Here is a 19,754-nt window from a genome sequence, read left to right as displayed (position 1 = left end):
ACCCACCCAGCCCCACTGCCATGATAGAGCCCCAGCACTCCTGTGTGCCCCCGCCCCCGCAACATGTGCACCACTGTGCAGAACACCTCGCACCACACACCCCCTGTGCGTGTACCACCATGCAAAACAGTGTCATGCACCCCAGACCCCCATCGCACAGTGCAGGCACAAAGCAGTGGGTGGGTGGCAGGGGGGATGCACGCGGGGGTGACACGTGTGGGGGTGATGGGGGTTCACGCGGTGGTGAAGGCGGGTGCACACAGGCCACTCACAGACCCCTTGTGCACCCCAGGCCCCTTGCGCACGCACCACCATGTGGAACACATGGCGTTGCAAGCCGCAGACCCCACCTCCTGAATGGCAAACACAGCAGCACCCCACGCACACAGCACGTGTGTGTGTGCACGCTGAGCTTGCACGCACGTGCCTGCCTGCGGCCGCGGCCAACTCTGGGGGGGCTGCGCATGCTGGGGGGCTGGCACGTGTGCAGCTGCGTGCTCGCTGCCCCGCGCCTCCTTCTCCCGCGCCTCCTTCTCCCGCGCCGTGCTGGCCACCGCTGGGCGCCGTGGGCTATATTTAGTGGCGGGGGCCGGTGCTGGTGCAGCGCACGGGCCCACCTGGCACCGCCGGCGGGGCCACCTGGGCCCCTGCCAGCCGCACAGGGGACCACAGCCTGCCGGGGAGAATGGCCGCTCTGTTCAGCCTCCGGCTCGGTGGCGCTGGTGGCGGGGGGCCGCCCGGGAGCGGCACAGGGCCGTGGCAGAGTCCAGTCACTTCACCCCCGCTCCCTGCCTCCCCACCCAGTGTAGTGTGGGGAGTGTTTCTGGGGTGTAAACGAACCTTAAAAATGTTGGATGATGATGCTTCCCACCTCCGAGACCTGCTCAAGCCTCAAAACGGGCTGGGGCCACTCCTGGACGTGGGACAGCCCTGTCTCGTGGCGGGGGACCCCAGAGAGGGGCGGGGGTCCCCATCTCCCCAGGGACCCCAAGGAGGGGCCAAGGATCCCCAGTGCATCATCCCCCAGAGCTCACCTGGAGCAGTCCCCAGGAATGCCGAGCCTGGCAGAGGGTGAGTGCTGGCACAGGAGATCAGAGGACAGACGCCTGCAATTGTGTTTGCTTCTGCACCAGGTTTATTTTTTCAGTCCTGAAGCATCCCCAGGGCAGCACAGCCCCATAGTGCTGGGCTTGGGAGGGGTGAGGTGGGGGGGTGATGGCTGTTTTCTCAGCCAAAGACTATCACAAATGACGCAAGTTCCCAAAAGAGCAGGGCGGGGAGTGGTGGGGGATGTGTCAGCCAGCGAGAGGCAGCCAGATGTGCTCCAGCAGCGTCAGGGCTGCTGCCCCACAGCAGTGCCCCATGTGCCACCCCGGAGCAGCTTGCCCCACAGTGAGTGCACACCCTTGGGCTGGCATCGCCAGGGTCCTTGTATCACACTACTGTGGTGTCTTCAGTGTCCCTTGGCTTCCCCAGGCACCCATGCTGCCTGGCCAGGCTTTTGGCTGCTCTGGGGACAAGCCCACCTGTGTCTGGTGGGGAAGCCAGGGACCCTCCTGGGAAGAGCACCCTGGGGTGCATGAGCTGACCTATGGGTGCAGCTCAGGGGCCAGCCCTAGGCCCAGGGCCAAGCATGGGGGCACGACCAACAGGATGCACCCCAACACCTTTGCAGCGAGCACCCAGCCCTTGGCACATACAGGCACCCACCCCCAGCCGCAGCAGTTCTGGTGCAGTCCAAGCATTGAAGGGGGGGGGGGCCTTTGCTGAGCCTGAGCTCTGGGGCATGTCTCTCCCTCCTCCCTGCAGCTGCTTAGCAGATGGGCTTGGAGAAGCCCTTGTTTGGCACAGGGCCTAGCACCCGGAGGGGAAAGCTGTCCCCGCTGGGGGCCCCGGCCGGCCGAGGCCAGAGGGGCCAGGCACATCCCCAGCCAGGAAAAACAGAGGCCCCAGCGCCGAGCACGTGGTGGCCCCGGCAGCACACACCGCAGAACGCTGGAATAACAGCCCTCGCGACGGAGCCTGCTGCGCGCTATCAAAGGGCCCTTCTTCTGCCCGGCCTCGGCGGGGACGGGGGCCCAGTGAGGGCTGGCGGCAAGGGGGGCTGCTCCGTGCCTGTGGGGGACCAGCTGGGCCCATCCTGCCCTGTCACCCGGGGCCAGCCATGGGTCCCTGACAGGCGCACCCAAGGGCCAGGCCCAAATAGCAGGGGAGGGTCACTTGGGTCAACTCATGGGGAGCAGTGTGTCCCCAGGAGCCCGGTGCCAGGCACGTCCCTCCTGCCACCCCGGTGGGGCCCAGCTGCCCTGGCCCGGGCACAGTGCCCACCTGCCCTGTCCCCCGCGAGCCTCTGGGGCCACCCCTGTCACAAGGCCACACCCAGTGAGCACTGTCTGGGCCCAGGCCTCCTCCCTGGCCAAGGCACCAGGGCAGCCGGGGGCAGGGTGACACGGATCCCCGGCTGGGGGGTGCCACAGTCCTGGGCCGGGCCATGTGCCTTCATGCCTTCCTGCCCCAGCCACGCCCACTTGCCCCGGCCCCGCCCCCCGGCCCCGCCCTCTTGCCCCTCTGCTTTCTACTCCTGCCCCTTGGCCCCGCCCCGGATGGGCCCCGCCCCCTCCAGACTCTCCGCCAATGGGAGGTGCGCACGCACCCGGCGCCACGATCGAGCTTGCGGGCGCGGCGCGGCGCGGCCGGTGTTTGCCGTCTCCATGGGCACGGAGCGGCTGCACCCCGCGCAGGCGCCATGGAGACGGGAGCACGGCGGCGGCGGGCCGGGGCTCCCCGAGGGTGGGGCCGGGCCGGGGCACCGGGGCGGGGGCGTGTAGGGCGTTAGGGTGACCCCCGAGGGAGACATCTGGGGGGCAGGGGCCTGGGGGTAAGCATTAAGGGGGCAGGCGACAGAAGATGGGGGGGTCCGGGGCACTGCCTGGGTGGGGTGGCACCTGGGGAGGAGGTAGGGGCCGGAGCTCACGCATGGGGTGCTGGGGTGTTGTGGAGCCGCGGGACGGGGCACAGGGGGCGTTGGGGGGCAGAGCTTGAGCTGGGGACACCGGGGGGGACGTTGCTGCAAGTGGGGGTGGGGGCCAAGGAGGGGGAAAGGAGCCATGGACAGGGTGATCCCTGCAGAGCGCTGACCCATCAGCAGGCACTGCTTCTGCCCCCTAAAGGGACAGCTGATCCTTGTCCCTCACCCTGGGGTGGGGGTAACACGACGAGGGTCCCGGGACCCCTGGCCTCAGGGCCCAGCCCACACTGGTAGGGGCTGGGGACATGGTGGGCAAGGGGGAGGCTGAGGGATGCACCCCACCGCCTTTCCTCAGGGACCGTCCCCACCTGCAGGTTGGGTCCGATGGGCCACATGCCTCCTGTGTACCCTGTAAAGAGGCCACTGCGTCCAGTCAGGGCCCAGAGCCACGTCCTCCTGCCTGAGGTGCCCATGGAGAAGCCCCAGTGCCACAGGGAGACACCAATGGTCACAGCTGAGGTGCCCCAGGGGATGCTGTGGGCCCCGGCTGAGCTGCCCGCCATGGCCCTGCCAGCTGTGCCCAGTGCGGTGACACCTGCTGAAGCTGGGAAGGATGCCAGTGGGGCTGAGCTGCCGCCCTGCCATGGAAAGCAGGGAACTCGTCCTGGCAAGGTGTCCCCCATCGTGGGGCTGGTGCTGCCCCCCTTCCTGCAGATGCCAGCAGGGCAGCCCAGCCAGTTGGTGTCCCGTGGGAGCTGCCTGATCCGCAACTGGCAGGAGGAGGTAAGTCCCCATCACTGCCTGGGGAGCCATAAAGGGACATTCTCTTCAAAACCTTCTCCACTGTGTTGTCCCACATGCTGATCCTGTGAAGCTTCCTGCTCCTGGGCAGCCCCCTCTCTTTAAATAGCTGCCCTTGGCCAAGGTAGAGCTCCCTGAATGACCTTGAGCCCAGCAGGATGGAAAGGGGATGAAATTCAATAGCACAAAAGGCATGGGCAGGCATGTGGGGAGCGATGGAAAGGCTCTGGGATGGGCAGGCATGTGGGGAGCGATGGTGAGGCTCTGGGAGAAGAGCCAGGAGCTTGCTGCAAGGGCAGCAAGAGCTGGGTGTCACAGCCCATCACAAAGATGGCTGCCTGGACAAGCCAGGCTTTGGGGGGCACATGGGCCAAGCCATGCCACAGCCTGGGGACCCCAAGGTTTGTGCAAGTGCTGTAAGACGCTTGCCCAGCCATAGGGGCAGCCTGGGCACTCAGGAGGTTGGGGTGGCTGTACAAGGCCAGCTGACCCCTGGCAAGCAGAAGAGGTCAACTCTGCCCAGGTTGCAGCTGTCCCCACACCGACCTTCCCAGGGAGCTGGCTGGAAGGACTGTCCCCCCTTTTGCAGCTTGTGCCCCCAGGGCTGCTCCCAGTGCTCACATCAGCCACCTGACTGCACAGCATGGCCTCAGGTATGGGGCAGTGACCCCCTGCTTGCCAACAGCAGGAGGGGTGACTTAAGCTTACCTCCCAGTCTTCCCCAGAGACCCATGGGACTATCAAAAGCCTAAAAACCAGAGGTGGGCATGGGGCACTGCAGGGTGGGCTCCTGCACCTTCCTGCAGCCCCAACTCTGTGTTCCCAGAAAGCCACAAACCACCTGGACCTCACGCCAGGGCAGCAGCCAGGCAGTGAAGCCTCCACCCACTGGCATGGCCACCATGGGCTGCTGGTCCACCAGTCCTCCCGGTCCACTGACAGCACCACCATGAAGGACACCTACCGCCTGCCACACAGGGCCCGGCTGCTGGGACGAGGTGAGGCTGAGCCCCTCCCACCAAGCTGTGTGCCCTACCAAAAGGCAGCAAGGGGACCTTTGCTGCAGGGCTGATGGCACCTTACCTCCTGGCAGGGCAGCGGGAGGTCATGCTGGAGTCCCAGCTCTACCAGAAATACAGGCAAGCCTGCGTCCCCACATGCCACCCACCCCTGGAGCCATGCCCCGGAGGAGGGGACCCTGCTGCAGGTGCCTGCCTGGGGTGGGAGAAATGACCCCAGAGCTGAGGGGTGTGGGCTCTGCTCTGCCACCAGGAAGGAGATGCTGCAGGAGATCTGTCCCCCAAGGATGCCCATGGAGTCAGTCTCTACTACGCACCGGGACTACTGTGCCAGGGGCTGCCAGTTCACACCACTGCCCACCACCCAGGTACAGGCAGGGAACGGTCCCCCACCCCTCCCTTGCGGCATCCCTCAGGGAGCCTGCAAGGCTCCCGTGTCCCCCCAGGCATGCTGCTCCCCCCGCCCCGTGTCACATTGCTTCCATCTGCAGCCCCACAACTACTACACGGAGCAGCCTTGCAGCTTCTGGCTGGAGCAAGCCCACAGCCTGCCTGTAAGCCCCCCAGCACCCTGCCCTGCCAGCACCTGGGGGACTCAGCTGCTGACAGGGACCTCTCCACTTCCCTCCAGGGTGTCACCAGCATCCGCAGCAGGGACAGTCCCTTTCGGAGGAACGCAGTCTTCTCCACTCCCATCACCAAGGACCTAAAGCAGCCCCTGCCCTGTGCCCCTCTGAGGAGCCGGCTCCAGCCCTACAAGCAATAAAAAGCAAGGTGGTCCCAGGGTCCTTGCTGCCCCAGGGCTGTCCTCAGGCTGGGCATCTGGAGGCAGAGCACCATGTCCTGATCCCTGTGGGACCATGCAGCACGGGCATGGGGACACCCTCCAGCCCCTCTGCAAGTCACTGCTGCCCCAAAACATGCTACTACCCCAAGCCTTGCTCCTTGGGCACGGAGGGAGAGCCCCTGACACAGCCCCATCCCCTGGGATGTGCCCTCTCCCAGCGGCCACAGCAGATGACACGCGGCCCCGTCCCCAGGCACAGGTGGGTTCCAGCAAGAGGTGGCGGTGGCACGGCCAGAGCATGAGCTCAGAGGAACGCACTGCTGCCCTGGCGCCAAAGCAAACCCCGCCGGCCGCGGTGGCTCTGCCTTCCCAGCAACACCCTGAGCCCTCGCCAGCCCTGCAGCCACCCGCACCAGCTCCCTGCGCCCAGACTACCCACCCCATGCTGCAGCCGGACCCCTGGGCTACGATGCTCTGGGATGCTCCAGGCAGCCATCCCCAGCACAGGCTGAGCTCAGTGTTGCCCCCCTCCTCCCCCCACCCACCCACTTGGCACTCCAGGGCAGAGTGAAGCAGAGGTCAGGGGATGGAAGGATTTGGGGAAGTTTGTATTTCAACAAAATAGTTTGCAGTGACTCCTATATTTACACCTGGGGGAGGGGGGTATTTACATGACCCGGTGGGGCTATATACAGGGGAGGGGAAGACTTGAGGAGGGGGGAGAGGTGCGGCATTGAACCCTGCCCTCACCACGAGGTCAGTCTTGGCAGGAGCCCCCCATTTCCGCGCCCCCCCCCAGGAAGGGGGTGATGTGGGCACAACTTCTGCTGGGGACGAGGTACTGAAAAGAGACGGCAAAGTGCCCTGTGGGGCAGCCAGGCCCCAGGAGCGGCTCAGAGCCAGCTGAGCCACAAGGGAGAGGGCAGGGGCAGTAGGACCTCGGAGGATGGGGGGATATGGGGTCCCCAGGGCTGGATTGGGGCCAGCCCCCCCTCCAGCAGAGGCTGCAGGGGGAAGTGGGCTTTGCTGGTGCCGATGGAGGGGGGGCCTGCGGTGCCGTGGCTGCTAGCCCCCCACGCCTGGGCCCTGCTGAAGCAGGGGGGCTGCAGTGGTGGTGGTGGTGGGCTGCAGTGATGGGGGGATGCCAGTGTGTCGTGGAAGTCCAGGCAGTGGGAAGTGCTGGCAGTCCCATCGGGGCTGGGGGCCTGCGCCACTGCCATGGGGCTCAGACGACTTTGGGGTCTTTCCTCTCACCCAGCAGCCAGTAGGTCCGCATCTTCCCCTTGCCCTGGGCAGGGGAGGGGAGTGGTGAGACCCTCCCTCCAGCCACTGCTGCTCCTTGGGTGCCATCCCCAGCACAGAGGAGGACAAAAGGTCCCAGCCTTGACCCACCCACGCATCACATGCCCCTGTGCCAGGAAGGGTGGGCACCCCACCGGCGTCCTTGTGCTCTCACCTTCATTTCCACATCCCCACGCAGCTCCAGCTCAAAGCAGCCAAACTCATCCAGGACTTCCTTGGTGGTGGACGAGACATGGATCTTCAGGGCTGGGTGGCACAGGGGGGCAAAAGGGAACATGGATGGGTCTGGGAGCAGGGCACGACCTGTAGCACCAGACCCCAGCTGCCAGCCCCACGGCTCACCCTGGCCATTGGACTCCATGCGGGATGCAGTGTTCACCGTGTCCCCAAAGAGGCAGTACCGCGGCATCTTCAGACCCACGACTCCAGCACACACAGGACCTATGGGGACAGAGATGTCTGGAGCTACTGCAGGGCAGGTGAGCGAGCATCCCCCAGCTGGTGCTAGCCAATGTGGGGGCTCACCGGTGTGTACGCCGATGCGCAGGTGGAGCTGGTCATTGGGCCGGTGCCGGATCTTGAAGGTTTTGACAGCATCAAGCAGGGCCAGGGCCATGCGGACAATCTCACGGGCATGGAGCTTCCCATTGCGCACTGGCAGCCCTGACACCACCATGTAGGCGTCCCCGATGGTCTCCACCTGTGGAGTCAGGGACAGTGGGTATAACCTGGGCTCCTCACTGCCCACCTCACGGCTTGCCACCCCCTCACCTTGTAGACATCAAAATTGTCGATGATGGCGTCGAAGCAAGTGTAGAGATCATTCAGCAGCGTCACAACCTGGATGGAAGAAGGGTGCATGCAGGGCTGGTAGCGGGCATGTCCCCCCTAGCACCACGGATGGCACTGCCAGGGTATGAATTGCCCCTGCCACTCCTGCAGGGGGGCCACCCCCCAAGCCCTGCTCTCACCTGCATTGGGGTGCTCTCGGCCGAGAGGGCAGTGAAGCCCACAATGTCGCTGAAGTAGATGGTGACACTGTCAAAAGCCTCGGCCCGCACTGTCTCCCCACGCTTCAGCTGCTCCGCAACAGAGCTGGTGATGACAGGGAGGATGGTAGTGGGCTCCCACCCCAAAAACTCGTTCTTCCTGTGTCCCTTGCCCTTCACCAGCATGGAGAGCTGGCAAGGGACCCCATGCTTGCACAGCAGTGGGTGCATGCTAACCCCATGCCAACATCCAGACCCACATGCTCCCATCTCTCCCTCTCTCACTGGGGCAGAATCTGGTAGAGGAGGTTCTCAGCCTTCCGCTTCTCCTCCAGGTAGGCCTGCGTCCGCTCCTCCACAAGTTTCTCCAGGTTGTTGGCGTACTGCTCCATGCGCGACAGCAGGTTGTCCAGGATGCTGGTGCTGCCCTCCCTGCCGGGGTGCAGGCAGCTGGCGCCGTCAGGAAGAGGTGTCCCCCCAACCACTGCCCCCACAGCAGTCCCTGCTGCTGCCCAGGGCCACCCCCACCCCACTCGCCAGCCACCCACTTGTTGAATCTACGGATGAAGATCTTGATCTGGCCGAAGTCAGGGCGCTCAGCCGGCTCCTGCGCCCAGCAGCGCTCCATCAGCACTGCCAGCTCCTCGCTGTGCACCCCGATGTCAATGGAGGGGCGAAAGAAGGGCTTCTGGCTGTTACGCACCTTCTGCACAATCTCTGTCAGGGGGTGGCCGATGGTGAGCACTTGGACCGCCCCCGTCGGGGACAGGACTACCCCACGCTTGCCCCCTACCCTCACCTTTGGGGCTCAGGTCCATGCCCTCGATGTAGAAGGGGCCATTGCGTAGGGCAACCTCCTGCATGATGATACCAAAGCTGTAGACATCGGCTTTCTGCATGCCTGGCGTGGGCAGACGCCCCTTCTGCAGCAGCTCTGGAGCTGTCCACAGCTTCTCTGGTGGGACACAGACACAGAGTGGTGAGGCAGGGTCACCCCATCCCCCTGGTCCTCCTGAGCAGGCACTCACTGGCATAAAGGGCATGCGTGTCCTCGCTGTCGCAGGGTGTGCGGAAGCTGGCCAGCCCGTAGTCGGTGATCTTCAGCACGAAGCGGCTGTCCACCACACAGTTGGATGACTTGAGGCTGCCGTGGTGGCCAATGATGCTATTGTGCAGGAAAGCCATTCCCTGGGACAGATAAGACACGGGGAAGCTGGCATCCCTCAGGCACCTCCCCCAGACCCTTGTGCCCCTCACTTGAGTACCTTGACAATGTCGTTGATGAGGGAGTAGCGAAACATCCAGTCCAGGTTGATGCTCTCATTCTCCAGGACATCCTGGGGCAGCACATTGAGTGGACTCCACCCAAGGGGTGGTGATGCCAGCACCAGCCTCACCAAGCACCCAACTGTGGGGGGACTCTGAGGAACCCACCTCCTCCCCTCCACTGGCATCTGACACCTGCTTGTGCAGCTCTGCTGCAGGTCTTGTGGGGCTTGGGTGGCCACAGCATCTATAGCCCTGTCCTCAAGGCCCAGCCCAGCCAGGTCACCCCCAGTGCCCCCAAGCCCCCCTACCTGCAGGCTGCCCCGTGGGCAGTACTCAGTGACAATGCAGATGTTGGGGGGGTCAATGCATGCCCCGATGAAGCGAGTCAAGTGGTTGAACTGGATGTCCCGCATCTGGAGGTGGAAGCAGAGCCAAGACAGGCTTAAGGTCAGATGGGATGGGCTGCTGCTCCCACCAGCACCCACTGTGCCAGGACCAGCCCTTGCACCCCCAAGCAGGGAACCCACTGCAGCCCAGACCCCAAACCTACATGTTTCAGCTCGAAGAGCACCTGCCGTGTCAGCTCGATGCGCTTCTTGTTGATGTGCTTGATGGCCACCACGTTGCCCTGCGGTGCCAGGGAGGGTGGAAGAGGTCAGTGCCCATTGGGCAGATTTGGGGAGGGGAAGAAGGTGCCAGCATGCCGCAGGGTGGGGTTACAGCTGAAGGGAAGCACCCCAACAGGGCTGGGGGGTTCTCAGGGGAGAGCTCAGCTCCCCGTCTGCTGCACTGACCTTAAAGTGGCCGGTGTTGGCAAAGATCTGGTACTTGCCATGGGTGGTCATCAGGGAGCCGTAGCTGGAGCCACGCTGCAGGGAAGGAGGGGGTTAGGGATGGGGACCCTGGAGTGCAGCATGGCAGGCACCCCCAGGGGTGTGCAAGGGATGGTGGCAGGACAAGCTCCGAAGGGAAGGGCTTCCCTGCATGCTCTGTAGGGAAGGCAAGGGCTACAGGATGAGGTATGGTGCACTACAGGGGGTGTAAGGTGTGTAGGGTATGGGTAACATGTGGCCGTGTAGGGGACGGAAGGCCACACAGGGGCCTGATGAGGTATGGTGCTCTGTAGAGGATGCAGGGCTGTGTAAGGGATGGACACAGCGGGGCTGTGGCTCTGTAGGGGATGGAGGGCTGTGGAGGGGATCAACAGGGAAGAGCTGTCATGCAGGGAGGGAGGACGGGGCAGGGGCAGGAAGAGGGTGGTGCCCCAGGGCAGGAAGGTCTCACCAGGGATAGGGTGAGCCGGCTGCCTGCTGCCTTGTGGTACCGCTCAGGGCTCCCAAATTGCAGCTCATCCCAGCGGATCCTCCAGAGCATGCTGGCAAGCTCCTTCTCTAGCATCAGCTTCCTGGGGGGCACACAGGGGTCAGGCCCCCATACTCTTCTGCCCTGCCTGCCCCCCTGCCCCAAACCAGGCTGATGGGTACCAGTACCCAGAGGCTCCACCAGCCCCGACTGACCTGAAGATGAGGAAGCTGGAGATGCCAAACATGACGAAGGTGAGGCCAGTGCCCAAAGCCACGATGGCCAGCATGGAGAGGGGGGCTGTGGGCAAGAGGAGATGTTAGTGTGGCCCACCTGGCCACAGGTGCCAGGCTATCATGCACCCTCAGGGAAAGGTGCTGGGGACCAAGGGACATGGAGACCGAGTACACCCACTTTTATCGCAGGAGGGGTCGTCCACGTCGAAGACACAGGGTGGGTTGTCCAAGGGGGGGGCCCCCTTCACCCAGGGAATGGGTCGTCCCAGCCAGTGGATCTGCTTCTCCACACCCGAGTAGTGTCCCACCACCTATGGCAGAGAGAGCTGAGGCCGCCCCCAGCATCCCAGCCCCCCAGCCCCAGCTGCTGGCAGGATCCCAGTGCCAGCCCCCACCTCGTACTGCCCGCTCTCGGGATCGCCCATGGCCCATAGGTTGAAGTCGGTGTCCCGGTCATTGTTGCTATCCATGCTCACCAGTCCCGTCACTCCTGTGGGAGAAGCAAGACCCAGGTGGGACAGGGACCGGGTTCCACCACCCCCGTGGCACCCTCAGTCCAGCTGCCCCTGTCCCACCGTTACCCTGGAACTTGCGATCTCGCATCTTCTCAATGATGTGGGTGGCATTTTTCTTGGAGCCACCCTCCTGCAGGGTCTCGTTCAGCACCATGGCATACAGCAGCATCCCATCATAGAAACACCCCGCCACCAGGTTCATCTGTCAGAGGGAACTTCAGCACACCTGTGGCCACATGCATGGGAGCACCCCAGGAGCCCCACACCAGGGTCATGTACCCACCCACAACCCCATAACCTCACATGGGAGCCAACATGCACCCCGGGGGAATGGCAGTGCCCATGGCTGCTCAGACCAGGAATGGCCCCTTGGGCATTGCCTGTGGCTGTGTCCCACCCCCTGCATCCTGGTGAGGTGCCACAGCCCCATGCAGAGGGTCCCCACTGCCCCATCATGCAGGGGGGCTCACTCACCAGGGAGTAGTTGAGCTGCACCCCAAATTTCTGCTTAGCTCGAAGGATGAGCTGGGTTTGGAAGTGCTGGTACTCGGGGTTTTGGGGCTCATAGTAGGTGATCACCAGCACCATCTGCAACCGAGCACAGCACCCCATTCACACACTGAGGCCAGGCTGAGGAGGTCCCTGTCCTCAGGCAGGCGGGTGCAGCTCACCTGGAAAGCCTCACGGAGCCCCGAGTCCTGGCCTGGGCTCTGCTGCCAGGGCTTGAAGGGGTCGCGGGCAGAGTCACCCCGCAGGCTCTCCCCGAAGACATCCAGGTAGAAGAAGACGTAGTCACCATTGGTGAGGTTCTCCTGCTGAGCCAGCTGCATGATCTGCCGCAGCATCTCCGGTGGCCCACAGAGATACACCACTGCTGGCCAGACATGGCATGTCAGGGGGGCAATGCCACACACCCCCTACCCAGCGCACAACAGGTGTGGGGTGGGATGCTTTCCCTTGGGGCAACGGGCAGAACAGCCCCAGGGGCGCACTCAACGGCTGTGGGGAGGACGGAGCAGGCAGATGGGGGAGTGCATGGCTGACCACCTTCTCATGCTACGTGACCCATGGCCACAGAGCCCACTCAGCCCCACCACCCTCACTGGCCCTGACCCACCCTTGCCCCACCAGCTACCTTGGGCTGAAGGGGGAAAGGAGAACAGGGGAACCCTTGCTCCAAAATATGCAACCCTATGCACAGACCCCACACGCTCTGCTCCAGCACCCACATGCATCCTGCTCCAGCAAAAGCCACCCAGGGGCTGTCTCCTCTGGCACCAGATCCCCAGCTGCTCCCCACCAGCCCCAGACAGGGGACCTGGGGGCCAGGAGAGGCACTGGGGCCGTGCGCCGGAGGCCCCTGGGGAACCCGGGCTGAGGAATGGGACAAACCCATGTTTGGGTTTGTGGCTGGCCAGCCGTGCGGCAGGAATGCGCAGGTTCCCGGATTCCAGCACCTTCTGCGGCCGCCGGCGCTAATTGGAAACAGAGCATCTCGCTAGTGCGACCCACGCGGCAAGGGGGTGTCTGGGGCCCGGCTGGCCACCCCACGTGCCCCCACCCGCTGCTGGGGGCTCAGCCAGCCCTGTTGGGATGCTCACCCAGGTGCTGTGTCGGGGCAGCATGGGGCTGGCACAGGGCACCGTGGGCCATGGGGATGGGTGCCCAAGAGTGTCTGAAACCCCCCCGAGCAGGGGCCCTCCTTGCCCTTGCTGAGGATCCTGCCACTGCCTCTTCCCTCCCCCCGGAAAACCAGGGCCCCTGCTCCAGCCAGCCTGGCTGGGAACCCGGGATTGAGCAACAGAGGAGGCGGCGGGTGCTGTAGGAATGTCACGCTCGGGCACTGGCCCCAGCACGCAGCCCTTCTGCATGGGGCCCGGCGCCCCAGCTGGATCTGGAGCGTGGGGAGTGCTGGGGACAGCAAGGAAGCCCCATGCCCTGGGACAGTGTCCCAGCTGCTGGAGGACACCCGGCCGTGCAGGCAGCAGGGCTGACAGGGTCGCCCATGGAGGCAGCGAGGCAGCCCATGGGTGGGGGAAGAAACCCAGCAGAGCCACCCTGGGCACAGGAAACCCACAGCGATGTGGGGAGCTGGTCCTGGGCACGGGAGAGAGGGGAGTTGCAGTAGCTTGGGCTGTGCATGAGCAAAAGCCCGTTTCATGGTCTGAAATGGTTTCCCTCTGAGTGCTGCAAAACCTCAAATAAACACTCCTGGCTTCCCCACTTCACTAGTCCCGCACCCAGAAATGTGCTGTACCCAAATTTCTCAGCCAGGATGGACAGCGCAGCATCTTTCCAGCACGCAGAGGCTGAGGGTCCCCCGCCATGGGGACACAGCATGGAGCTTTCCCCATCCCATCACAGGCGCCAGGAAAAGGCGGCCCACAGCACCACACAGGCTGGGGAGCTGCAACAGCTGGTAGCAGATGGTGGGACACCATGGGCAGCCAGCCCCTGCGGTGGCGGCAGCAAAAGCCTGCCTGGTCAAAGGCCGCCGAGCATGGGGATCAATGGCGCCTGGATGGCTCCCTGGGGACAGCTTGCAGGAGCTGTGCAGAAGGGAAGGGTCAACGCTTGGGGCTTTTCATGACACTGGCAGCTGTCTCCAGCTGGCAGCCTCCCGCCCAGCCAGCAGCACCCCTGCCTGCTCACAGAACCCCCCAGGGGTCTGCGAATGGTCAAAGGCAACTTTATCATCACTGAGGACAAGGGGAATGAGGTCCTGCGAGGCTGGGGTGCATGCAGCCCCCAGGCATTTCTTTAGTGTGTGCCCGTGATGCAGGAGGCAGGGTGCATGGCCCCAAGGGACAGGCAGGACCACGAGCATGCAGACAGGGTGGCAGGATGCTGCCCGACCCCTGCATGATGGAAGATAACCTTGAAGTGAGGGCGAATCCTGGTTTGGGGAAGCAAATCCCTGCAAATCTGTTTTGAGCAGCGTCATCAGCACAGGGCACTGCAGCGCAGAGACCCTCACCCCAGTCAAGTGGCCATCCCACACCCAGGGGAACTGCAGGGATGAGGACCAAATGCACTCCCCTCCTGCCAGCAGCACCCAGCCATCTCCCCAGGCAGGAGACCTGGGCTTTGTGGGCAGATGCTCCGGTAATTCCCTCAACCACAGCTCTAATTATATCAGCGCTTTTGCAAGTGGCAGGAGAGACGTGGGCCCCTGCACGTCACCCAGACACCAGTAAGAGGGGCAATGGGAAGTGTGAGGGGGCCATGCATGGGACAGGGTGATGCACCTACATCCCGCCATGCCTGCTCTTCAGAGCCACAAATGTCAGGGTTAGGCAGCACTGGGGACACATGGTGGGACACAGAAGCAGCTTTCCCCTGGAAATGTTTACCAAAATCCTGCTGGTCACCTGGGAGAAGGAAGGTGACACCAAGAGGGATGACGCGGTATCGCTGCAGGGCATGGACACAGATGTAGCTCTGACCAAAGCTCCTGCTTCCTTCTCCGTGCCCCACCATGCAGGGATGGGCACCCCCAGGACAGACTTGCAGGGTCCCTACTCAGTCCCCCACAGCCCGAGGTTAGGAAAGCATGTAACTAACATCAGCATCACAGCCCTAAGCACCCACCCCTGCGGGGCCAAGCACTCAGCCTCACATTCTGCGCCCCGCTCCGGGCTGCGGCCATAGGGGCCCAGACCCTCCCACATCCCAGCTCAGAAGGCCCCCAGGTCTCTGCCCACGCCTGGCATCCTCCCCCAGCAGCCACGACCCCCTGCCTGCACCAGGAGAGATCTATTCCCACCAGGGTGATTTACGGCACCAAACCGGAAACGTTGACAGAAATCGCTGATTTTAACCTTTTTCACTGCGGGGTGCTTTGCCCCCATCCCACACAAAGCTCCACACTCCACGGCTGGTGACGGTGCACACAGGGAGCTTTCATCCCAGCCTCTTGGCCAAGCAAACGAGAGAGGTAGCCAGAAGCTGCTCAGGTCCTGCAGCCTACCATGGGATGCCCAGCCCCACCAGCCTCAACCCTGGGCGAACCTGGTCCAGCACCCCAAAGCACCCCAGCCACACGCCTCCAGCCTCATCCCACACAGCCTTGGCCACATCTCCCGCTGGCCCATCTGGCTCCAATCGTCGCGGCTCGATGTCCTTCTTAATGACAAAGCATCTCAGGATCCATTAAGAAGCATCACGGAGCGGCTGGCTCCGGGATCAATAAACCCTGCTCATCAATAATGAAAGCGCATCAGGCTGCCCTTGCTCTCTAGCTGCCTCCGTAAGCCCCTCCATTTCCTCCTGCTCCCAGTATAGCCGCTCTCCTGGGGCACTCCAAAGGCACAACATTGATTTATCCCTCCATCATCAGGGTGGGGCCATCCCCAGCCCCCTCCCTGGGGCACAACGGGGACACTGACAGCTCAGGGCACTCAGGTGCCAGGCTGGGGGGCTCTGCCCAAGCATGGCACAGCCACCTCCATGTGTCGGCACCAGGCTGCTCTAGGCATGTAACAACAGCCGGAGCTGCCCTTCAGGCGGCCACGTCCACACCATCACCTTCAGCCTCCAAGGAGGTGGCTGGGTCCTGCCTGCCCCCACGGACACCCTGATCATGCCAACACAGAGCATAGGGTGGCCCCAGTGCCCCTCACACCACACATCCCACCAAGGTGAGGGTCCACCCCAGCTGTCCCCCAGCACAGGGTGACCAGGCTGGGGGGCAGGGAAGGGGACCCTGTGACTCCTCACCCTGCTCTGGACCCCCTTCACTGGCACCAGGGTGACCTGGGGGTCTCAGGTCCTGCCTGGTCCCCTGTGCACCCACCTCCCTGTGCAGGTCCCGCTGCTCCCCCAGCCCCACCGTGACAAAACGTGCCCACCCCCTGCTGCACAGCATATACAACCCGCTTTGCCCAGCCCTCCCCATGCCTCACATGGGTCCCCACTGTGCTCCCAGCCCCTCCCTGTGCCCGACATGCATCCCACTGTGTCCCCTTACTGTGCCCCACAGGGATTTCACTGCCCTCTTAGCCCCTTGCTGTGCCCTACACTGATCCCAGTGGCCCCCAAAGCCCTTGCTGTGCCCCACACGGGTTCCACCGTGTGCCCGGTCCCTCACTGTGTCCTACCCGGGTCCCACTTCGTCTCTGTCCCCTTGCTGCGCCCCAGACAGGTCCCACTGCACCCTCAAGCCCTTGCTGTGCCCCGTGTGTGCTCCACAGCACCCCTGTCCCCCCACTGTGCCCCAGACAGGTTCCACCCTACCCCTGTCCCCTCACGGATCCCACCACATCTGCAGCCCCTCGCTGCGCCCCACGGAAGATTTTGCCGTCTCTCCGAGCCCCGTGCGGTTCCCCCGCGGGGAGCCCCGGCCGCTCCGCTCCCCGCCCCCCTCCCCCCCCCCTCCCCCGCCCCGAGTGCTCAGCCCTGTCCCGCGGAGCCCCCCCCCCGCCCCCTCCCCACGCACCGCGCCCGTTGGCCTTGATGAAGTGCACGGCGGTGTCGGGGCCGCCCTCGTCGGGAGAGTAGATGTGGTGGCGCACGGTGAGGTTGCTGCCGTCCTGCAGCTCCTGGTAGACCCCCTCGACGGTGAAGTAGTAGGGTCGGTCGTCAGTCTTGCGGTCCACGTAGAGGAGGACGGCGCGGGCGCTCCAGTTGAAGTGGGCGTGGAGGTGGGAGACGAAGGCACCCAGCTTCGGGGCCGAGGGCCCGGTACGCACCGTCGTGCTGTAATGCTCCCGCTTGCGGCTGAAGCCGGCCGCCACCGCCCCGCCGGTGATCAGCGGCAGCCGCCAGTGCGAGGCGAAGCGCCCCACGGAAGCAGCGGGGTAGACGCAGCCCGGCCCGAAGAGGACGTCGGGGTCGTGGTAGAGCTTCAGGTCCACGGCGTTGAGCGGTGCCACGTACTCGGAGCAAGCGCCCTCCAGCTCCGAGCTCATGAACTCGACGCGCACCGAGAAGGGCCGCGGCAGGAGCGGCGGGTCGCCCCGCTCCAGCGCTTCCAGCGCCAGGCTGAGCGCCGGCCCCACGCGCGGCCAAGCCCACGCGTAGCTCACGTTGCGTTCGGGCAGCACCACCGCCACCGTCAAGTTGGCGGCCGCCCCGTCGGGGGTCGCCGCCCGCCGGCCCGCTCCCGCCGCCGCCGGCACCAGCAGCGCCGCCGGCAGCAGCAGCAGCAGCAGCGGCAGCGGCAGCCGCGGAGCCATGGGCCGCGCTGGCTCCTCCGCCCCGGCCGCCGCCCGCGGCTCCTGCGCCCCGCCGCGCCCCCGCCCCGCCGCCTGCGCCCTCCCCCGGGCGGCACCGCCCCGGGCCGGCCAGCGCCCTCTGCCGCCGCTCCCCGCCCGGACGGGCGGCACGGGGGTGGGCGGCACCGCGGCGGGGGCGGGGGGCGGTGTCCCCGGAGAGGGGGGCCGGGGCGGGGGGCTAGTGGGGCGGGGGGCGGGGGAGGCGCGCACTGGCTCCGGGAGGGCAGGGTTGGAGGGGTGGCGGGGTGCTCGCCTTCTGTGGGTCGCCGGTGGAGGGGTTGGGGAGGGGGCTTTCCGTGTCGGGCGGCCCGCAGTTGGCAGAGGTTGAGGAGGGGGTGGCTGGGCTCTAGGGGGTCTAGGAGGGTGGGTGGGAGGGGGGCGTCCGGGTTGCAGGTAGCCCCACTGGCTGCGGGTTGGGGAGGGGATGCCCCATTCTGGGGGTCCCCCCTGGAGCTGGGGAATGCCCTGGGCGATGGGGTGCAGGGATTGTGCGCAACGGGGCCTTGCCGAGGGGTGCTCTGGAGAGGGGTGCCCCCGCTGTGGGGTGTGAGGGGGTACACGGCTCTGGGTGTGCTGTAGGGGAGGGCACCCCACCAGGGATTTCAGGGGGGTCTTGGGCTGTGGGGTGCAGGGCGAGCTGGGCTCTGGGGAGGGGGCCCTCCCTTTCAGGGAACATCCGGTGCCTTGGGTGTGGGTATCCCTACTGGGGGCAGGGGAGGGGGTTGGGGAGGTCGGGGGATTTGGGATGCAGGGGGGCGACCGGGGAATCAGGCTCTGAGAAGTGCGATGCCCTGGGCATCCAGACAACGCTGACACCCAGGATGTCCTCCCAGCAGCGGAGGGTGCAAGTGGGGGCCACGCCACAGGGATCTGGTGTCCCCGCTGCCTGTCCCTGCTTGATACATGGCCTGGCCGGGGCGGTCGAGCTAGGGGGGGCTGAGGGCAGGGGATGCCGGGGGGGGGCTGGAGGCAGTGGGCATGTCACCACGGTGGGTTTTAGGGCTCCAACCCCTGTGCAATGGGACACAGGGCTGTGGGGTGGTGGGGTAGGAGGGTGGGGGACTGTGTGGGGAGCAGAGGCTCCGAGGGACAGTCCGTGGAGCACAGGGGAGCGCTCTGGGGACAAGGGCTAGCTGTGGTGCAGGGAGCCCTGCGCAACCCCCCGGGACGCTGTGGGAGCTGGGATTACCCGGGCAGGGCAGTGCCGGTCCTCCCCAGGGATTTGGGGAAGGACCCGAGGCGTTGCCAGCCCCGGCTGCCTGGGGGCCTGCCACAGCCTCGGGGGACACAGACGGGCCCTGCGTTTGCAGGGGGGGGGCCTCACTGGGGCAGGGGGGGCTCGGCGGGCGCAGCATGCCTGCGGTGCATTCCTCTCATTCCCAGCCTGCTGCCTGCTCCCATGGCGGGGTGTGTGCTCGCGCTGACAGCCCCTGCCCCATGGCTCAGAGCTGGGGGGGGGCAACATGCGTGTGTGGGGCACAGAGAGGACTGCAGCCAGAGTCCAGTGGCTGCACAGGGACCCCGCTGGTCTTGCTGGTACCGCTGTCCCTGCAAGGTCCCGTCGGGTGTGGGATGTGTGAGGGATGCTGTGCTGAGCGGTGGGCAGGGAGTCCCTGTCCCTTCCTGGGATTTGGGGCAGGACACCAGAGCAGAACAGAGTCACAGGCGTGTGGTACCCTTGGGGTGACCCAGCATGGGTCCCTCAGCGGCTGGGGCTGCCAGGAATCACGGCCCCTCTTGCTGTCCCTGCTGGTGCCACTGCAGGTGTCCCCACCATGAGTGGCAGGTCCTTCCCGTTGCAGGGTCACGGAGCTCAGCTCATCCAGGCCGGCACAACCCGAGCCGGGCAGATTGGTTTGCCAGCTATAAATACCCACGTCCAGCCACGGCACGGAGCCGGCAGCAGTGCCTGAGATGAAGGACAGCGCTGCCGCAGGACGGTGAAACCCAGCCGGCAACAAATATAGGAGAACCTGGAAGGGTCTGGCCGTGCTCCCCCATGGGGTGTGGGGCTAGGCATGGTGGATTGGTGACAATCCCACCAGCGACCACAGCCTCTGTAAAATTGCCCTGCTGCAGGGGGCTGCCAGGGCGCCCACGGTGCCAGGTTCTGTGCCCCTCACATGCCCCCAGGCCAGGCAGCCCAGCCACAGGGCTCGTGTCCTGAGCCACGGTGGCATTTCCAAGCCTTGAGCTGGGCTCACTTGGTGGCACAGGGCAGGGTGCAGCAGCGGGCAAAGGGGCTGGCAGCAGCCTGTGTGGGAAAAGCCTGCAGCCTGTCCCCTCCCTGCCTGCAGCGGGCAGGGAGCAGGCAGCGAGTCACTTGTCTAGGAGGTGCTGAAGCTCTCTCA

The 19,754-nt window shown here is 65.0% G+C and overlaps 2 protein-coding genes across 2 annotated transcripts; one reads left to right on the top strand and one right to left on the bottom strand.

The window, feature by feature from the left end:
* Positions 1–3,038: 3,038 nt before the first annotated feature.
* Positions 3,039–4,857, top strand: SPAG8 (sperm associated antigen 8). Its single transcript, XM_037374172.1, has 2 exons — positions 3,039–3,751; positions 4,596–4,857. Exons 1-2 carry the CDS (start codon positions 3,353–3,355, stop codon positions 4,839–4,841), a joined length of 645 nt encoding a protein of 214 aa, XP_037230069.1. The 5' UTR covers positions 3,039–3,352; the 3' UTR covers positions 4,842–4,857.
* Positions 4,858–6,162: 1,305 nt separating this feature from the next.
* NPR2 (natriuretic peptide receptor 2) lies at positions 6,163–17,394 on the bottom strand. Its single transcript, XM_037374350.1, has 22 exons — positions 16,626–17,394; positions 11,860–12,059; positions 11,663–11,776; positions 11,255–11,390; positions 11,069–11,163; positions 10,852–10,984; positions 10,653–10,737; positions 10,420–10,540; positions 9,930–10,004; positions 9,686–9,763; positions 9,444–9,548; positions 9,132–9,203; positions 8,895–9,054; positions 8,666–8,821; positions 8,415–8,583; positions 8,152–8,298; positions 7,849–7,972; positions 7,649–7,717; positions 7,403–7,577; positions 7,220–7,318; positions 7,032–7,123; positions 6,163–6,863 (listed from the first exon to the last, which is right to left on the bottom strand). The coding sequence occupies exons 1-22, from the start codon at positions 17,362–17,364 to the stop codon at positions 6,801–6,803; spliced, it is 3,207 nt and encodes a 1,068-aa protein (XP_037230247.1). The 5' UTR covers positions 17,365–17,394; the 3' UTR covers positions 6,163–6,800.
* Between the last annotated feature and the right edge of the window lie 2,360 nt (positions 17,395–19,754).

This window comes from Falco rusticolus, chromosome Z (assembly GCF_015220075.1).
Source record: "Falco rusticolus isolate bFalRus1 chromosome Z, bFalRus1.pri, whole genome shotgun sequence".
Taxonomy (NCBI): domain Eukaryota; kingdom Metazoa; phylum Chordata; class Aves; order Falconiformes; family Falconidae; genus Falco; species Falco rusticolus.
The sequence above is the reverse complement of the archived record's forward strand: the minus strand, read 5'-3'. Positions and strand labels throughout refer to the sequence as shown.

What these genes read in the sequence shown, in the direction of transcription:
- SPAG8 (XM_037374172.1), top strand. Translation starts at nt 3,353, where the DNA reads ATGGGCCACATGCCTCCTGTGTACCCTGTAAAGAGGCCACTGCGTCCA. An exon ending in TCCGCAACTGGCAGGAGGAG is followed by an intron (nt 3,752 to 4,595) that starts GTAAGTCCCCAT and finishes CTGTGTTCCCAG; the next exon opens with AAAGCCACAAACCACCTGGA.
- NPR2 (XM_037374350.1), bottom strand. Translation starts at nt 17,364, where the DNA reads ATGGCTCCGCGGCTGCCGCTGCCGCTGCTGCTGCTGCTGCTGCCGGCG. An exon ending in GGCTCCGTGAGGCTTTCCAG is followed by an intron (nt 11,777 to 11,859) that starts GTGAGCTGCACC and finishes GCTCGGTTGCAG; the next exon opens with ATGGTGCTGGTGATCACCTA. An exon ending in GCGAGATCGCAAGTTCCAGG is followed by an intron (nt 11,164 to 11,254) that starts GTAACGGTGGGA and finishes CTTCTCCCACAG; the next exon opens with GAGTGACGGGACTGGTGAGC.